At 41.8% G+C, this 16,170-nt stretch overlaps 1 protein-coding gene across 6 annotated transcripts in view; it reads left to right on the forward strand.

Annotated features, from left to right (window-relative positions):
• Positions 1–5,815: 5,815 nt before the first annotated feature.
• MFSD14A (major facilitator superfamily domain containing 14A) overlaps positions 5,816–16,170 on the forward strand; it is a 187,379-nt gene continuing 177,024 nt past the window's right edge. For 2 of the 6 annotated variants that reach the window (XR_012656254.1, XM_032804936.2), the window contains exons 1-4: positions 5,864–6,045; positions 13,125–13,220; positions 15,120–15,182; positions 15,836–15,963. Coding sequence is in view for 5 of the 6 variants with exons in the window: in XM_032804936.2 (XP_032660827.1) it covers positions 5,959–6,045; positions 13,125–13,220; positions 15,120–15,182; positions 15,836–15,963 (374 nt within the window). In the remaining variant the exon portion in view is untranslated. Of the gene's footprint in view, positions 6,046–8,156; positions 8,236–13,124; positions 13,221–15,119; positions 15,183–15,835; positions 15,964–16,170 lie in introns of all 6 variants that reach the window. The other 4 variants (XM_032804934.2, XM_075067829.1, XM_032804933.2 and 1 more) reach the window with 4 other exon arrangements.

Below are 16,170 nucleotides of genomic sequence, written 5' to 3' on the forward strand. Positions count from 1 at the left end.
ACCTTTAATCATTTTTACTGATCTTCTCTGGACTTTGTCCAATTTGTCCACATCTTTCCTGAAATGTGGCGCCCAGAACTGGACACAATACTCCAGGTGAGGCCTAATCAGCGTGGAGTAGAGCGGAAGAATTACTTCTCATGTCTTGCTTACAATACTCCTACTAATACGTCCCAGAATGATGTTTGCTTTTTTTGCAACAGTGTTACACTGTTGACTCATATTTAGCTTGTGATCCACTTTCTGCAGTACTCCTTCCTAGGCAGTCATTTTCCATTCTGTCAATTCTGTCAACAGTCAGCACAGAGGAAGATTAATTAAAGATAAGAAAACAGCAAAATAACCTTTAATCTTAAAAGCAGTATTGAAGCCAAGCGTACAACACTTCTAGAACAGAGTGCAATGTATTTGTCCTACAGTTATCATTTAGGGGATGACTTGATCTCTCCTTTCGCTTTTGTCTTATTTTTCTCTAATGGACAGCTGTTTCCTTTCATGATGTTCAGTAAGGCCAAGAGAACAGTGCTTTCTTCTTTCCCATTCTGGTCTTTTTGTGTGCTGGCACAGGGTGACATTTATGGGGAGATGGATCGAGCTTCGCCTGTGATTAATCTGAGGTAGTGGGACTAGGGATCAGCTGGTAGCCTGGTTGAAGGACTACCAAGAGCTCCGTTGAGGGAGTGAACTGCAAGTGGCAAAGGGAAAAATCCAGTTATTAGCTGCCTCCCAGATGGCCTGGTAAAGGAGAACTGCAGGAAGTCCCTAGGTTAGTGCAATGACCCAGAGGGGCTAGGAAAAGCCTCTGGGAGCTGTAGCATTGTTGGGCAGAGGAACTACTTTATTTTGATATTTTACCTAAGTTCATGCTTAATCAATAAATTGTGCACTGAGGCAAGGGCCTGAAACAGCTTTTGGCATGGTACTGATCCTTCTCTGGCTGGTGAGAGAGCCCACCAGCTTGCACATGGGTACAGTGGTTGAGCGTCTAGCACACTACACTGAACTCTTGATAAGTTCGAGACAAATAGTTCTGGTCAAAATCTGAGCCAGCCCCAAGCCAGTCAGGTTGAGTTGGCAGGACATCGTGAACTGGAATCAGTAGACATGCAGCATTGCACATCGCAGTACTGACATTATCAACCCAATTTTTCAACATAGAAGAACATCTCCGGGAGCTGCTGCCACTTTGGGATGTGGCATGTCTCTGTGAACAATCAGAGGTCCATGGACAGCAGAAAGGGGAATGCTGGTTTAGATCAATGTTCATTAACCTTTCATGATCTTAGGACTATTACTTGGAGGTTGCTACATCAACCCTTTTTTCAGAACTTGTTCAGACTGAAGCTTACATAGTTGGTGACGTCCAATGTATTTTAGTAAAACATTACCTACTAACATATGAAGGAATGCAGAACCCTCTAGGATGAGACTGATGCAAGATTCCAGTTCATTCTGATCTGTTTTCAAATGGTTAAAAGTATATTGAAAAAGGGGCTTCTTGAAACAACACACTTGGGCTTTTGTTTTCAGGTTACATTGAACTTGCTGACAAAGGCCTCCACAGTCAAACTAAAAGATTATTCGAAAGAAATAATAGCAACACTATTCCTTTAGTTCCTCAAAAGGAGCAACACTATTCCTTTAATTCCTGGAAACAGGCTAGTTTCCATTGCCATCCAACATCTGCATTAGAAAATAAATTACAACCAACCAGAGATTTTGGAACTGTGGATATTTTGGCAACGGCTGTTATTGAGGCAAATGGCTTAGTACTACATGTTTTTGTTTGTTTGCTTAAAGAATTGGGCATGTATAGAAATAAAAATAGAGCCTACCTCCCGTACACTAGGTGGGATAAAATTTCCAGGGGGAACTACTGTATACATAACTGCATAAAGTGTACTGCAGCATCAATTATTCATGAGAAGGTATTCAGGGTGATGCTGCAAGTGCGCCAGAGAGGTTTATTTGTCCGGCAAGTGAGCAAAGAGGACCTTTATGTCAAAATCAGCTGGTGGGTTTTTGTTTTGTTTTGTTTTTTGCTAAAATATTAGGCTGAAACAATGGATTTTCCACCAAAATGAAAACATTCATTTTGATAGAAACTTTGCAGTTTTTCAACAAAAGAACAAAAATGGTTCCTTCCTTATTTTTATCTTGTGTAGTGGAATTCAGGCACAGTGGAAGGCAGAAGGTGTCTCTGTGCTTTGGCATAATTATGTCTCTTTGTACAGCCAAAGCATCTAACGTTCACTCTCCAGATAAGTAAAGAAATCCATCTGAAAGTCGTTTTTTTTTTCTTCGTTCCTTTTGCACCTGTATTTCAATTAGGTTTGTTAAAAGGTTTTGTGATGTAGTTTACTAATAATGAAAACTTTTTTTTATCCCAGCTCGAACAGTGTCCTGTACTTTTAGTGATCTTGTTAAAAGAACTCAAATTAACAAATTCCATCAGATTAAGGAGTGTGTGACACACACTAGATCCATTACAGTTAATGGCAGTTATCTCTGTAAATCAAAGGGAGAATAAAGCTTTAAAAGCCTAATTATTTATGGCATCAAATTACAGTAAAGTGGAGACAGCTTTAATTGTAGATTTTCTAATCTCAAGAGTAATCAGAGTAATAACATGTTGAAGCTCATCTGGATTCTCTCTTCTCTACACCATTTATTTATTATTGATTATATAGACCAGAGCTGACCCTAGACCAAATGCCACCACAGGCAAGGAGTGTCTTGGGCACCCCCGCCCTCCTCCATTTGTTAAACTTTTGAATACCTTATTCTTTGTTGCAGTTGCAGCCCATATCACAACTTTAATGTATAAGTTGCATTCATGATTTATCTCTGTCATATAAAATGAACTTCAGAAAAGCAGACTGACTGCCTCAGAGAACTGATGGGCAGAATCCCCTGGAAGGAAAGGAGTCCAGGAGAGCTGGCTGTTTTTAAAAGAAGCCTTCTGAGGCTACATGAACAAACCATCCCGCTGTGCAGAAAGAATAACAAATATGGCAGGTGACCAGCTTGGCTTAACAGAGAACTCTTCGGTAAGTGTAAACACAGAATGGAAGCTTACAAGAAGTGGAACTTGGACAGATGACTAGGGAGAAGTATAAAATTATTTCCCAGTCATGCAGGGGTGTAATTAGGAAGGCCAAAGCACAATTGGTGTTGCAGCTTGCAAGGGATGTGAAAGGTAACAAGAAGGGTTACTACACGTATGTTAGCAAGATGATCAGGGAAAGTGTGGGACACTTACTGAATGGGGGAGGCAACCTAGTGACAGATGATGTAGAAAAAGCTGAAATACTCAAATTTTTTTTTTTTGCCTCAGTCTTCACAGACAAGGTATCTCTCAGACTGCTGCACTGGGCAGCACAGTATGGGGAGGAAGTGAGCAACCTCAGTGATGAAAGAACAGGTTAAGGACTATTTATAAAAGCTGGACATGCACAAGTCCATGGGTTCAGATCTAATACATCTGAGGGTGCTGAGGGAGTTGTCTGATGTGACTGCAGAACAATTGGCCATTATCTTTGAAAACTCGTGGCTATTAGGGGAGGTCTCGGATGATTGGAAAAAAGCAAGTATTGTGCCCTCCTTTAAAAAAGGGAAGGAGGAGAATCCGGGGAACTACAGTCCAGTCAACCTCACCTCAGTCCCTGCAAAAATCATGGAGCAGGTCCTCAAGGAATCCATTTGGAAGAACTTGGAGAAGAGGAAGGTGATCAGGAACAGTCAACATGGATTCCCCAAGGCCAAGTGATGCCTGACCAACCTCATTGCTTTCTATGATGAGATAACTGACTCTGTGGATATGAGAAAAGCGGTGGATGTGATATATCTTGACTTTAGCTAAGCTTTTGATACAGTCCCTCACAGTATTCTTGCCTGCAAGTTAAAAAAAGTATGGATTGGATGACTGGAGTATAAAGTGGATAGATTGTCGGGCTCAATGGGTAGTAATCAAGGGCTCGATGTCTAGGTGGCAGCCAGTATCAAGCGGAATACTCCAGGGGTCAGTCCTGGGGCCAGTTTTGTTGTACTAGTAGAAAAACTATTTGTACATAAGGCTTTAGTTAACTTTACCTACACTTCCAAACCTGTTATATTTCCTACCCGGCTTAAACATCCTCTCTCATGGGTGTCTCAACTCCATTTTTTAATGTTAATTTGCCAATACTATTCCATTGCTCTTCTACCCCATGGATGGTGGAGTCTGCTGTCATAAGTGGTACTGGGGCAAAGTGAGTGAGAAAATACTGTATTTGTAATTGGCCAACTTGTGTTGGCAAGTGAGATAAGCTTTCAAGCTACACCGAGTTCTTTGGGTAGGGCGATGCAACAGTATGATGTCCAAAAATAAGTGTAGTAGTATTCCTCGTCTGTTGCACACAAATCAAGCTTAATGGGAACCTGGATTGGTCTCACGGGGAAAGGATACCATGCCATGACTATCAGGACAATGACTCCTCCTCACCCCTACCCCCCAGCCTTGCCAGCTCTTTTAAACAGACCAAGGACCCTGGAGCCAGGGCCAGTGCAAGGATATTTTGCGCCCTAGACAAAACTTCCACCTCGTACCCCCCGCTTCCCTCCCTCCAGAGCATCGCTTATTATAAACTCAAAAGTCTGGAGTTCCATCGGCTGGCTCCTGCCAGCCAGGGTACCGGCCACCGGCTCCACTGAGCCCAGTGCCAGATGAGTGAATGGAACCCCAGGCTGGCAGCAGGCTCAGTGGTGGCCAGGACCCGCAGCCTGCCATTAAAAGTGGCTCACATGCCGCCTTTGGCATGCGTGCCATAGGTTCAGAACCCCTGTTCTAGTGTATACAGTGTATACTATCAACGGGGTAGCCGTGTTAGTCTGGATCTGTAAAAGCAGCAAAGAGTCCTGTGGCACCTTATAGACCAACAGACGTATTGGAGCATGAGCTTTCGTGGGTGAATACCCGCTTCGTCGGATGCATGTAGGGGAAATTTCCAGAGGCAGGTATAAATAGACAAACAGGAGTGAGTCAGGCTTGCCTATTTATACCTGCCTCTGGAAATTTCCCCTACATGCATCCGACGAAGTGGGTATTCACCCACGAAAGCTCATGCTCCAATACGTCTGTTGGTCTATAAGGTGCCACAGGACTCTTTGCTGCTTTTACAATGTATAGTGAAAATTACCATAAAATACAGTATATGTAATTTTCCTCTTACACACTGACCTCAGAACCTAACCCCCACATAAGATGAGACTCCACTGAAGTGTTAAAAATAATAATAATTATGCACTGCTTTTTGGTGCCCCCAAATCTTGTCGCTCGGCCTGGAGGCACTTTAGTCAGTCGTGGCTGACAGGTGTGGTGGGGATGAGGGACAAAAATCTTCAGTGCTTGTGAGCTATGCTGACCTAACCCCTTCGGTTTATGATACTCTCAGGGCTTGTCTGCACTCCACAGCTTTTAGCGACAGGCTGTGTCGCTACAGCCGAGCTGCTAGGGCTGCAGGAGGAAGGCGTAAGCCCTGTGCCCCAGGGGGCCCGGTGAGAGGGACACTCTGTCGTCCCTGCCTGGGGCACGTAACCCTTCTCGGCAGCGGTGAGGAGCGACAGGGAGACGATGCGGGGGCCGAGCGCCGTCCCTCCACCCGGAAGCGGCGGTGGAGAGTGGAGGCCCCGCGCGGGAGCATCGCGGAGCTGGAAAACCCCAGCGGCTGGCGGGCTGCCAGGAAAGCGGGCACTCACCCACCGTCAGACGTTCCCGCCCTGCTGCCTCGTTCCAGCTCGCGAGGAGGCGGGGTATACGTGCCCACGTGCCGCGCTCAGCCAATGGGGGGATCGCGTGATGTGAGGGTGGGTAGTGCTGTTCCCCAAGGTGGTGGCGCTAGCTCGGAAGCGAAGGCCTGGCTGCTGGGGAAGGGCCCGCGCCGCTCTCGCCCCCCCCCCCCGGGGCCCTAGGATGGTAAAATGACCCAGGGGGGGAAGAAGAAGAAACGGGCCGTGAACCGCAGCATCATGCTGGCCAAGAAGATCATCATTAAGGACGGCGGCACGGTGAGGCCTGGGGGCTGGTCGGGCCGTGACTGGGGCTGGTTGTGGCACGGAGGGAAGTGCTGAGGCCGCTGGGGTGAGGCCTTGGTTGGAGGGAAGGGGCTGGCCTGGCCCGGCCCGGAGGCGTGCGGGGACGGTGGCTAGACCCAGTGAAGCAGGGGGAGGGAGCGTGGGGTGAGGTCAGGCCAGGCCAGGCCCGGGTACATGTAGGGGACTGGCCTTTGCTGCGGGGAGGCCAGGCTGGCGCAGTGCGGCCTGGGGGGTGGCCGGGAGCCGATGAGGCATGGTGCGTTGGGGTTCGGGCAGCCGGGCCTGGGAAGAGGCGGACCTAGCGAAGTGAGGCTAGTCTAGCTAAACCCCGGACCGGGGAAGGGCATTGAAACGCTGAACGCAGTGAGGTGGACACAGGAGCCTGAGTGCCCAGAGAATCCTTGTGGTCTGGTCTGTAAGGGAGTTTGGGGTTGGCATTAGGGGGGCCCGCTGCCTGGTTTTCAGCCAGAAAGTCTGGTCAGGAATGGGAACGTGACGGTGTCTGGTCAGAGCTACTGACAGGACACTCAAAGTCCGGTTACTGCGGGTGGGGGAGCCGAAGAGGCACCAGTCATCGCGTGTGTCAGCTCCTACTCAACTCGCTCTGCCTCCTACCTGCCTTGGGTGGCCCCAGCTTCCACCTGAGCTCCACAGGAGAGGCCCTTGGGTGGGGGGGAAGGAATGGATGGGGTGAGGCCTTGAGGGAAGAAGTAGGGGCAGAGCTGTGGGGTGGGGGAGATGCAGGGGAGATTCCAGCATGCCTACTGAAGTGTCCTGGTTTTAAAATATTAAGTTGGTAACCCTAATTGGCATGGTAGATTCTGGCTTGAGGGCAATGCCTAAAACAGGTCAACCTGGGACAGAAGTCTGGCGCTAGCTAATAGGGTCATGAGGGAGACAATGCCACATTGTCTCTACTTGCTAGTTTGTGGGGAGATTCTCTATTTCATCGGCTCTCCACCAGGAGTCTGGGACTCCTGGGGTGGGGTGGGGGGCTGTAAGCAGGTTTCAGGGTGTCTGCTAAAATAAACCAACCATAGAGCAGAGGAAGAAAGCTGTATCCCGAGCCCCGCTGCCTGGGCTGAAGCCGAACCCTGAGCAACTTAACTTTGCAAGGCCACCTGTGGCATGGGGCCCCTAGGCTACAGCTCTGCTTGCTATCACCTAACTCTGGCCCTGGCTTTTAATCTACTGAAAAACAGTTGTTGTGGCACATGGAATTTTTATAACATGTTGCGGAGATGGCTCAGAAAGAAAAAGATTGAGAAGCCCTGCTGTAGATGGAGCTACCTGGGACCTGTGATGAAGAAGCTACCCTATAAACTCTTCTGTTGCAAGGGCTCCTGCCTCTGACTTCTTGTCAGATGAACATTTGACCTGAGGCCTAACTTGGCCTCCACTCTCTGGTTGCTTTCTACCAGAGCTGGGTTCATGCTGAGTTCTGAAGGTAGCACATAAGCTGGGCATAGGAACTTTGTTCCCAAAGAACTTCTGACACTTTTTCCCTGGCGTGGCTGGCCGGCACCCTTGGGTGGGAAGGACTAAAACTATGTTCTTTGCTGCTGCCTCATGTAGGATCAAGAATTCTGGGCTGTGCAGGTTTTTTTGCCATTATTTCATGGTAGGTTTCCTTGTTATCAGGTGTTTCGTCTCTATCTTATTGGCATCCATCTGGTCATCATTTGTTAGTTTAAAAGTATTTCTTAAATAATCTATACCAATAGGATGATGATTTGCGTTTACTCTCAAGTAGTAAGTTTGAGTACTGAGCATTTGTGTCAAGATTCAATATAAGGTAACTTTACTTAAATCCATGCATTTACCGTTCTATATAAATATGTGTAAGTCTGCAGCATTTATGGATTAGATAATATTTAAACTCTTAATCTTGAAAGGAAATACCACCTAGAAAACTGCTGTGTGTTTTCAGACAGCAGTTGGTTTCACAATAGCCTAGGTCAGGATGATGGCAGGCAGTAAACCATAGAATAGGTAGAATAGAGCAGGGAGTTCTGAGTATAATAAGTAGGATGTGGTTCTGCTGTTGGTGAAAAGCCCATCTGTGATGTGCTTTACCCATACAGTGTGTGCATCGCCATCATGGGATCCTTTGGTGTTTGTTCTGTCTCCTTCGGCTTCCATATTCTGAAAAAGAATAGGTGGGTAAGTGTGAGACAAACTTCTGTATCAAAGTAGTAATGTAAGGTTTTCCAGTTCACTGGAAATGTGATAAAATGTTTCCCAACAAATAGTTAAGTATTTTATGTAACAGAACTTGGAATACTTAGTGATTGAATGAAGTTGCCATAGATGCTTTTTAAAAAAAATCTATAAGCAGCATAAGTCAGTTACAGTTAACTTGGTCAAAATAACTGTAACAATGTATGTCTTGCTTTACTCATGTAGTTTAGATTCCTTTTCAAAATGCATTAAAATCATATTGCTTTAAGATGGGTCTTTCAAATAAAAGTAAAACATCAGTTTGCTGGTCTTTTGTATAAGCAGCCAAGAACTGTCTTCATCGACTTGATGGGCTACTCTGTAGATTACTTCAGGGTCGGAGGCAAAGTAAGTTAATATTTGACTGAGAAATATCTACTGTGAAAGACCAATATTACTGTTCGTAATTTCTTTACAAAGTAAAAACTTATGGCATTACAAACATATAGGCACATGTTTTTTACAGGACTAATATAGTGAGTGAATACAGACAGTAACTTTTTTTCTGCTCCACTAGTTCGTGCAACTGGTGAAATTAGAATTTCTTACTGGAAAAAAATTGAGTTGTTACAATAGTGCCATTCCTCTAATTTCCACTTGGATGAACTGCATCCGGGGATAAGGAGAAAGATTTAATGTGTCGTTCAGTTATACCTAAAATAGTGCCTTCGGTGTCAGTTACCAGTATTAAAAGCTGAGTGCAAGCCCATCTGAAAGTACATTGAGTTCAAATGTACAGAAACATGCAACTATTTGGGAAGTCATTAGATAACAGATATTGGTATGTGATCTGTTTGTGGAAATATTTGCCTATTCTCAAATGCAGGTAGGGAAAGGGTATTGAGACTTTTTATTTTTTGTGAGTTAATGACCTGTTGAGGCTGTATGCTGTTATACTAGACTATGTTTTTTAAAACGGCAGCAAGAACTGCTTAGATGCATGGATCATGCTGTAGACATTTAAAAAAAAAAAAAAAAACACCATAAATTAGCCCTCGGTTCTGTTCTCATCCTCCCCAATTCCTCACTTGCCTGACATGCTAAATGATATTTTGGGGATCAGGTAAACTGAAAGAGCCTTGAATTTCTCTAATTTGGGGACCAGTAGCAATAAAAAAAACTTAAATATGCATATTTAAGTTTATCAATTACTTATGGGGTAAAATCATTATATTTTGAATTTTTTAGCCCCAAAGAAACTCAATAGTCCCTTTCTCTGCAAGAATTCATTGTCAGTAGCTCAAATGCATGATAGGGTAGGTCTGTAGGTCTAATATAGTATATGCTTATCCCTAGTGATTGAAACCATTATTACTCTGGTTCCCCTGTGCCCCTCTCCAGTTCTGCTACACTAGCCCAATGTTAGCTTTGTGATTAGGTTTCCCATCCAAGCACATTCACAAAGCTTTTTCAGAGCTTGGGAGTGTATACTTTCCTAAACAAGGTGTAGAGGTATACACCATTAATTTCAGCAAGATTTTCTGTAAAAAGACTAGAGTATGGTGGCAATGTGTAGGAATGTTTTTTTTAATAATAATGTGGCTTCTTGTGTACTCTGTAATATCAGAACATCAGTCAAACCTGTTTTGGCAGTAATGTCACTAGTATTATTCTTATAACTCACAGTCCTGATTAAATTTAAGAAGGTGTTTACATCAGTGACTGCAGGTAGACTTCCTGTAACTACGATAAAGATCTTACAGTAGTGCTGTCCTCCTTTGTACAGTTGTTAAATAGCCATAGTCAAATAAATGAAATACAAAATACAATTAGTAAAATACTTGTGATGTAGGCTGACCAAAGGAAGGTAATAATAGTAGTTCAGGCCCTCTCCTTAATTCATCCTGTTCTGATGATTTATTGCAATTCGTATCATATGTACAATACTCATTCTTCTCAGACCACTGATGAAAGGAAATTTGAACTATGATACTTGGGTATGACAGGGTGACTTAGAGCAGGAGAATTCAAATATTTTTCTTGTAATGTACATCTATACTTTTTCTGGTTTGTAAACTATATTAATTACAAGTGGATTCTCAGCGTTTATGATTGTACATTTGAAGTTGTCCTTGCATTAGAGGTTTTTACAGTGTTGTATCAGTAGAAGTATCTTCTAGCTATGATCCACGTACAAGTTTATTTTATTGCTGGCTTGATCTATAATACAAAATCCTCTTGGACTAGAAGGACCCCTGTCTGACCTGGCAGATGGGATTTCTGTAGTTCAACTAGTGTGCCACCTGTCCCAACACAACTGCAATGCTCGGAATAGATAATCAAAGAACATCTGCTTCTACCATGAGTGTCAGATTCCGGTTATAACTTGAGTATTTAGCTACACTTTTGCCTTTAGACTTTAATTTTTATAGCTAAAATACATTTCTGTTGTGGAAGATGTAAAAATGTTGTTTTGAAATGCCTTTAGTGTTTTCTCCTTTAGTTTGTTCATACTTAGTTGATGGATACTACTACAGTGTTTTATGTAACTAATTTTCAGACTTCAGGCCTACTTGATGTATTAATCAAATCCCATGACAGTCAAAGTTCTGCAGAATCCTGAAACTTGCATTTTTATAAATTAAGTTTCTTGTACTTGTGGTTACAACAAAAATATTCTAAATGTAATGTTGTCTTTTCATTCAGTAGACAGAGAAGCTGATATGGTAGCTCTGACAAGTTAGCTCCCTCCCTCTCAACTCAGTTGTCTGTTACTGCTTAAGCCTATTGGTTTATATTTCAACACTAATTCATATCTGATCATTTTAGCGCACACATCCAGTTAAATGATCTTATGCCTTATGCAGTGGCAAATAAGGGTAGTAACCTTCCCCCATCTCTTTAAAAATATTTACTGCTGTAAGCAGTGAAGCTCTTCAGTGCAGTCTCGGATTCATTTCCTTGACCTGCTCTCACCTGCCCAAGATAAGGTGTTAGTGGGGTAGAGGGAAACTGCCATTTCTTCATCCCTTGCCCATAATAGAAATGTTGGAAAAGCTCTTGACCTCTGACTCTTGGGGTCGTGAGGTGGTTGTCTGCTGAGCAGCTGCCAGTAACTACTTCTCTTACCCCGACTCTGCCAACTGTTTCTTTACTCTCTGGTACAGTGAGGAACCAGCAATAGCAACTGAGAGGGAGGCTCCATTTTGCAGGAGCAAGTCTGATGCTGATCTGTAGCCTGGAAAGGAAAAGAGTATTTGTTGCCCATGGTGCTTGAAGAAGTTTACTCTTTGGATCCTGTACTGTAGTCAGGGTGTGATGGGAGTGAAACCTAGAGGAGCTCCTGCAGGCCTGGGTGATGCTGTGAATTCAAGCTGCTCTCTGGCCCCTTTACAAAATTGTAAAGTCATCTCTGCTCACTGGAAAACAGAAAAGTGTAGCGAAAGAATATTTATGAATATGCTGGACTTGTGTGTGGTAACTAGGGAAGGAAGAAGAAAAGGGCGGAAGTAACCATGGTACTAAAAGTACTCTGAAACATGTTTTCCACTAAACATTACAGAATATAAAGCTTTTTATTAGAGATGGGTCGAAACAACAAGCTTTTTTCCAAATCTGTTCAAATTCTATGGGTGGTGGGTGCAGTTTACCAGTTCCAGTAGCTGTATTTAGGCCTGCTCCTATAGCTTTGGTTACAAGTCACCGGATGCAAAACCAGAAAAATTATTTTTCTAGCTTGGATGGTGCCAAAATCTTGTAAGAATAGCTGAATTAGAGTGGCAGAAATCTCAAGATGGCAAGAACAGCTGATAAGATTTGAGCACTGTTAAATCCAAATCTTTGTCTGTTTGTATTTAATCATATGAACACAGTACACCAAATCTAATTCAGGGCTGAGAATTGCCTCTTCGTTCCCCAGTCTCCCTTGAGTGTTGAAAGAGTAGGTGTTGAGGCAGAGCTTTTGACTTAAAAATTAAAAAAAAAAAAAAAAAAGTCCACTTGTGTAGCATTTTTAATGTGGAGGTCATTCGTGTCATTCTGTTGTGAAATAATTCTCCAGTGTTTCCTGGCATGGGTAGTAATACACTGGCAAGTTGACATAGCATGTAATGAAGTATCTGAGCCTAATCAGGATTTCTCTCCCCACCCCAAATCCCTTCCACACTTAACTTTCTATCTCCATACATTCCCTTCTGTGGAAGCCACTTTTAGCTTAAGTCAACAATATAAAGAAGCATTTCAAACTCTGTCCCACATTTGATGTACGTATTGAGTCTATTTGTTGGCTTCCGCAGCATTTGGGGAAAACCTTCTAATACTAGTCTCAAGTTGTGGTGGGCTTTCCATTGTATGAATTTATTTTCTTTCATATGGGTTTTAGATAATGTATTTCAACAAGTTTTTGTATTTAGTTAGATACAAGCTTTTACTAATAGAAGCACTGTTTGTTGGTAAGAACCAAAGTTGGTTGGTAAGCCAGTTAATCAGGATTTGGAATAATTAAATCTTGGTTTTTGACTTCTAATTGCTATGTGAACTTAATTGTTTCCTTCCCTGAGGAGAAAAAGATGTGAAATTCCCCAACAAAAGAGTCTCACTTCAAATAGTAGAATCTTGTTAGAGGGAAGTCATTTTTCCTCAGTTTTCTCTATACATGGAGGTTTATAATTGGCATTGCAGTTTGTACAGTGCTGTTTTTTACGACACTTCCAGTCGTTCATTATACTTCACCATATGCAAGACAGTTATTCAGATTCCTGAAACAGCTTGTTTTGAGCCATACTTCATCTTAACAATTTCTTGCTTATAAACCAACATTTGACAACTTTCTTATTAATAATGCAGCTTTTTAAATATTCTGTAGTAACAACTTTTTTGTTTCTGTGTTTTAGCCTCAAGGAATAGGTTCGCCTAGTGTCTACCATGCTGTCATAGTGATTTTTTTGGAGTTTTTTGCTTGGGGACTTTTGACAGCACCTACTTTGGTGGTAAGTGATGTGATTAATGAACTTCTGTATTGCATGAAAAGTTTATTTTAGCCTTTTTTTATTATTATTATTATTATTAGTTCATTGCAGTATTATCACTGCATTAAACTTCAAAATAAAGTTTGGGTGGAATTGAGCTGGCCTGAACTTCACACTTGGAAGAACATCTTGTGTTATGTTACTGAATGTGGTGAAGATTAAACAATCCATGTAGAGTTGGGTTTATTGATATTAGCCACATAGCATAGATTACATATGTTGATAACTGCGCACACTTTTGAGACGAAATACTAAAAAAAAAAACCAAAAAAACAAAACCTCAAACTTTCTATTTCTATTACCCCCACAGACAGAGGTCTATCTTGAGCACAAGAGTAGGATCTTGGAATGTGAGGGATTCCAGTCCCAATTTTAAGAACTTTGTGACTTTGATCTTAAAGGAGCATTACTGAACCTGGCCATTCTTTAAAACTAACTCATTAAATATTGTATATTTTTCTGTACTGTCTTTTTAACCTTTGGTAATTAACAAGGTGATGGCAAGTAGAAACTTTCTCTTTTGTAAACATGTTTTCACTCCTGCCTAAGTAATTCATTTATGCTACAGTCAGTGATATGACTTAACTTCTCTGAAATAAAGTGTGATACCACCCACCCCTGAAGTCTATGGACAGATATTGTATCCTGATAAACTGCAATATAAGGAAAGGAGATTTTTAACTTTTGTTCTGGTTAATATGCCATAATTATGCACCATGGCTTACAGAGATTCAGGCTAGAGTTAAACTTAAAAGTTTTGCCAGCCTAGCTCTGTTGGTTAGGGAAGTAATGGTTTGGAGGGGAAGGGGGGTGGGGGTTGTGTCATGGCTGCAGTGTAGAAATCTATAGGTAAAAAAGTGTGTTTAACCTTGTAGACTAGGCTTAAGAATGTCAAGCGCTCTGGAGGGATAGCTCAGTGGTTTGAGTATTGGCCTGCTAACCCCAGGGTTGTGAGTTCAATCCTTGAGGGGGCCATTTAGGGATCTGGGGCAAAAATCTGTCTGGGGATTGGTCCTGCTTTGAGCAGGAGGTTGAATTAGATGACTTCCTGAGGTCCCTTCCAATCCTGATATTCTATTCTAATGATCCTATCTTGTAAAACTTCAGTCAACCTAATGCCTATTGTAGAAGCAGGTTGTTTGACCTAATTATGTTGCACAAGGCACAAAATTTGCACAGCTCTGAGTGCTGTACCTAGATTAATATAATTTGTAGGTGTAGCTGAGGCTTTAGTATGCAAAAAAGTGTATTCAAACCATCTGAGCAGTTCGTTCATTCTCCATGCAGTATCTACATGGAGTATACTACACATGTGGTACTAGTTTTGTGTTCCATAATATTGAAGTCCTTTTAAGCAGAACAAGACCTTTGTGAAAAGTAGTGTGTATTTGGTGTCTGAATCAGTCTATCACATAAGTACAGCATATCCTTATTTAAGGAAATCCTACACAGTATTCCTCTTCATTGAAGTAGGAATGATACTTTTATCAAACTTAATGAAATTTTTGCCAGTCTTATGTGGTAAAAAGTGGAGAAAATATACTGATTTTGAAGATTTTTCTTTCCTAGTTTTACTGACCTGCAGCTGTAGTGCTAACATTGTAGCTTATCCACTGGTGCTTTTATTTCTGGAAAGTAAGAAGCATAGCAGAATTTACTATTAGAAATTGTGTAGTCTACCATGCAAATGTCTGTAGTGGACTATTTGACAATGAGATTATTGATGTTGAATTTCATGGTGGATTTTACTGTAATTATATTAAAATATGCCTCAGATATATTAATTCTTGAGTCTGTATTCATATTTAGTACTGTGAAATATGGATAATGCAGTATGTAATGTGCATAATTCTTTCATAGGTGTTACATGAAACCTTCCCAAAGCATACATTTCTAATGAATGGCCTAATCCAAGGAGTAAAGGTAGGATGAAAATTCAGTCTAAATCAATAGAGTACAACTTAAAATAAATCAATAAAGGGTACATACATGAGTGCTGATGCTTCCTTAAGTGGAATAAGGAGAGCCTTCCAATATAGCTTTCAAGCTGTGAATAAAACGTGAGGGTAGATTTACCATGGAGAGCTCAAATGCAGCACTTTATTTTAATCCTGCTTTTGCTAAAATTTTTACTTGGTTTGACTGAAGAATAAATAGGCCATTTGAATAGCCCAAGATCATACAATCAGTTGGTGTCACAGCACATAAGAATGTAAGATACCTGTTGACACCCAATCCTTTACTCCGATTGCTAGACCACATGTCCTCAATGTGTTGAAAAATGGTCTCTCCCCTAAATACAGCATATGAAAATGCATTTTATTAAGCTGTGTGGTGACTGCATTTGGATTTCACATTTTGGGTTTCTATGGGATAGTAAAATTCAAATTGCAGATAACTGCTGCTGAGTGGAAAAGGGGGATGATGATAGAAGATACTGCTTGACACATTGTTCCATATAGCCAACATTTATCATTAATCTGCAAAACAAAATCAGTCAGTTTCTAACAATCTTTCAACTATTGTATTTTCTTTCATTTCTTGGTTTTTATTTAAAATTTGTTTTTACTTTTCAGGGCTTGTTATCGTTTCTCAGTGCCCCCCTCATAGGTGCTCTCTCTGATGTTTGGGGACGAAAGTCCTTCTTACTCTTAACGGTATTTTTCACTTGTGCACCAATTCCATTAATGAAGATCAGCCCATGGTTAGTAACAAACATAGTTATTTATGGCTTTGTCTTTAGTGTGTTCTTGGTGTACATAATTTATAAGGTAGCATTTATAATAGCACTTGTGTTCTAGTTAATTTACCAGATGTTGTTTAATTCTTAGTGCACCTCTGTGAGGTAGGTGCGGAAGTACTAATCCATTGCAGAGTTGGGGAAACTGAGATGGGGTGAAGTGACTTGCTG

The sequence above is a fragment of the Chelonoidis abingdonii genome, chromosome 7 (assembly GCF_003597395.2).
Source record: "Chelonoidis abingdonii isolate Lonesome George chromosome 7, CheloAbing_2.0, whole genome shotgun sequence".
NCBI classification, from domain to species: Eukaryota; Metazoa; Chordata; order Testudines; family Testudinidae; genus Chelonoidis; species Chelonoidis abingdonii.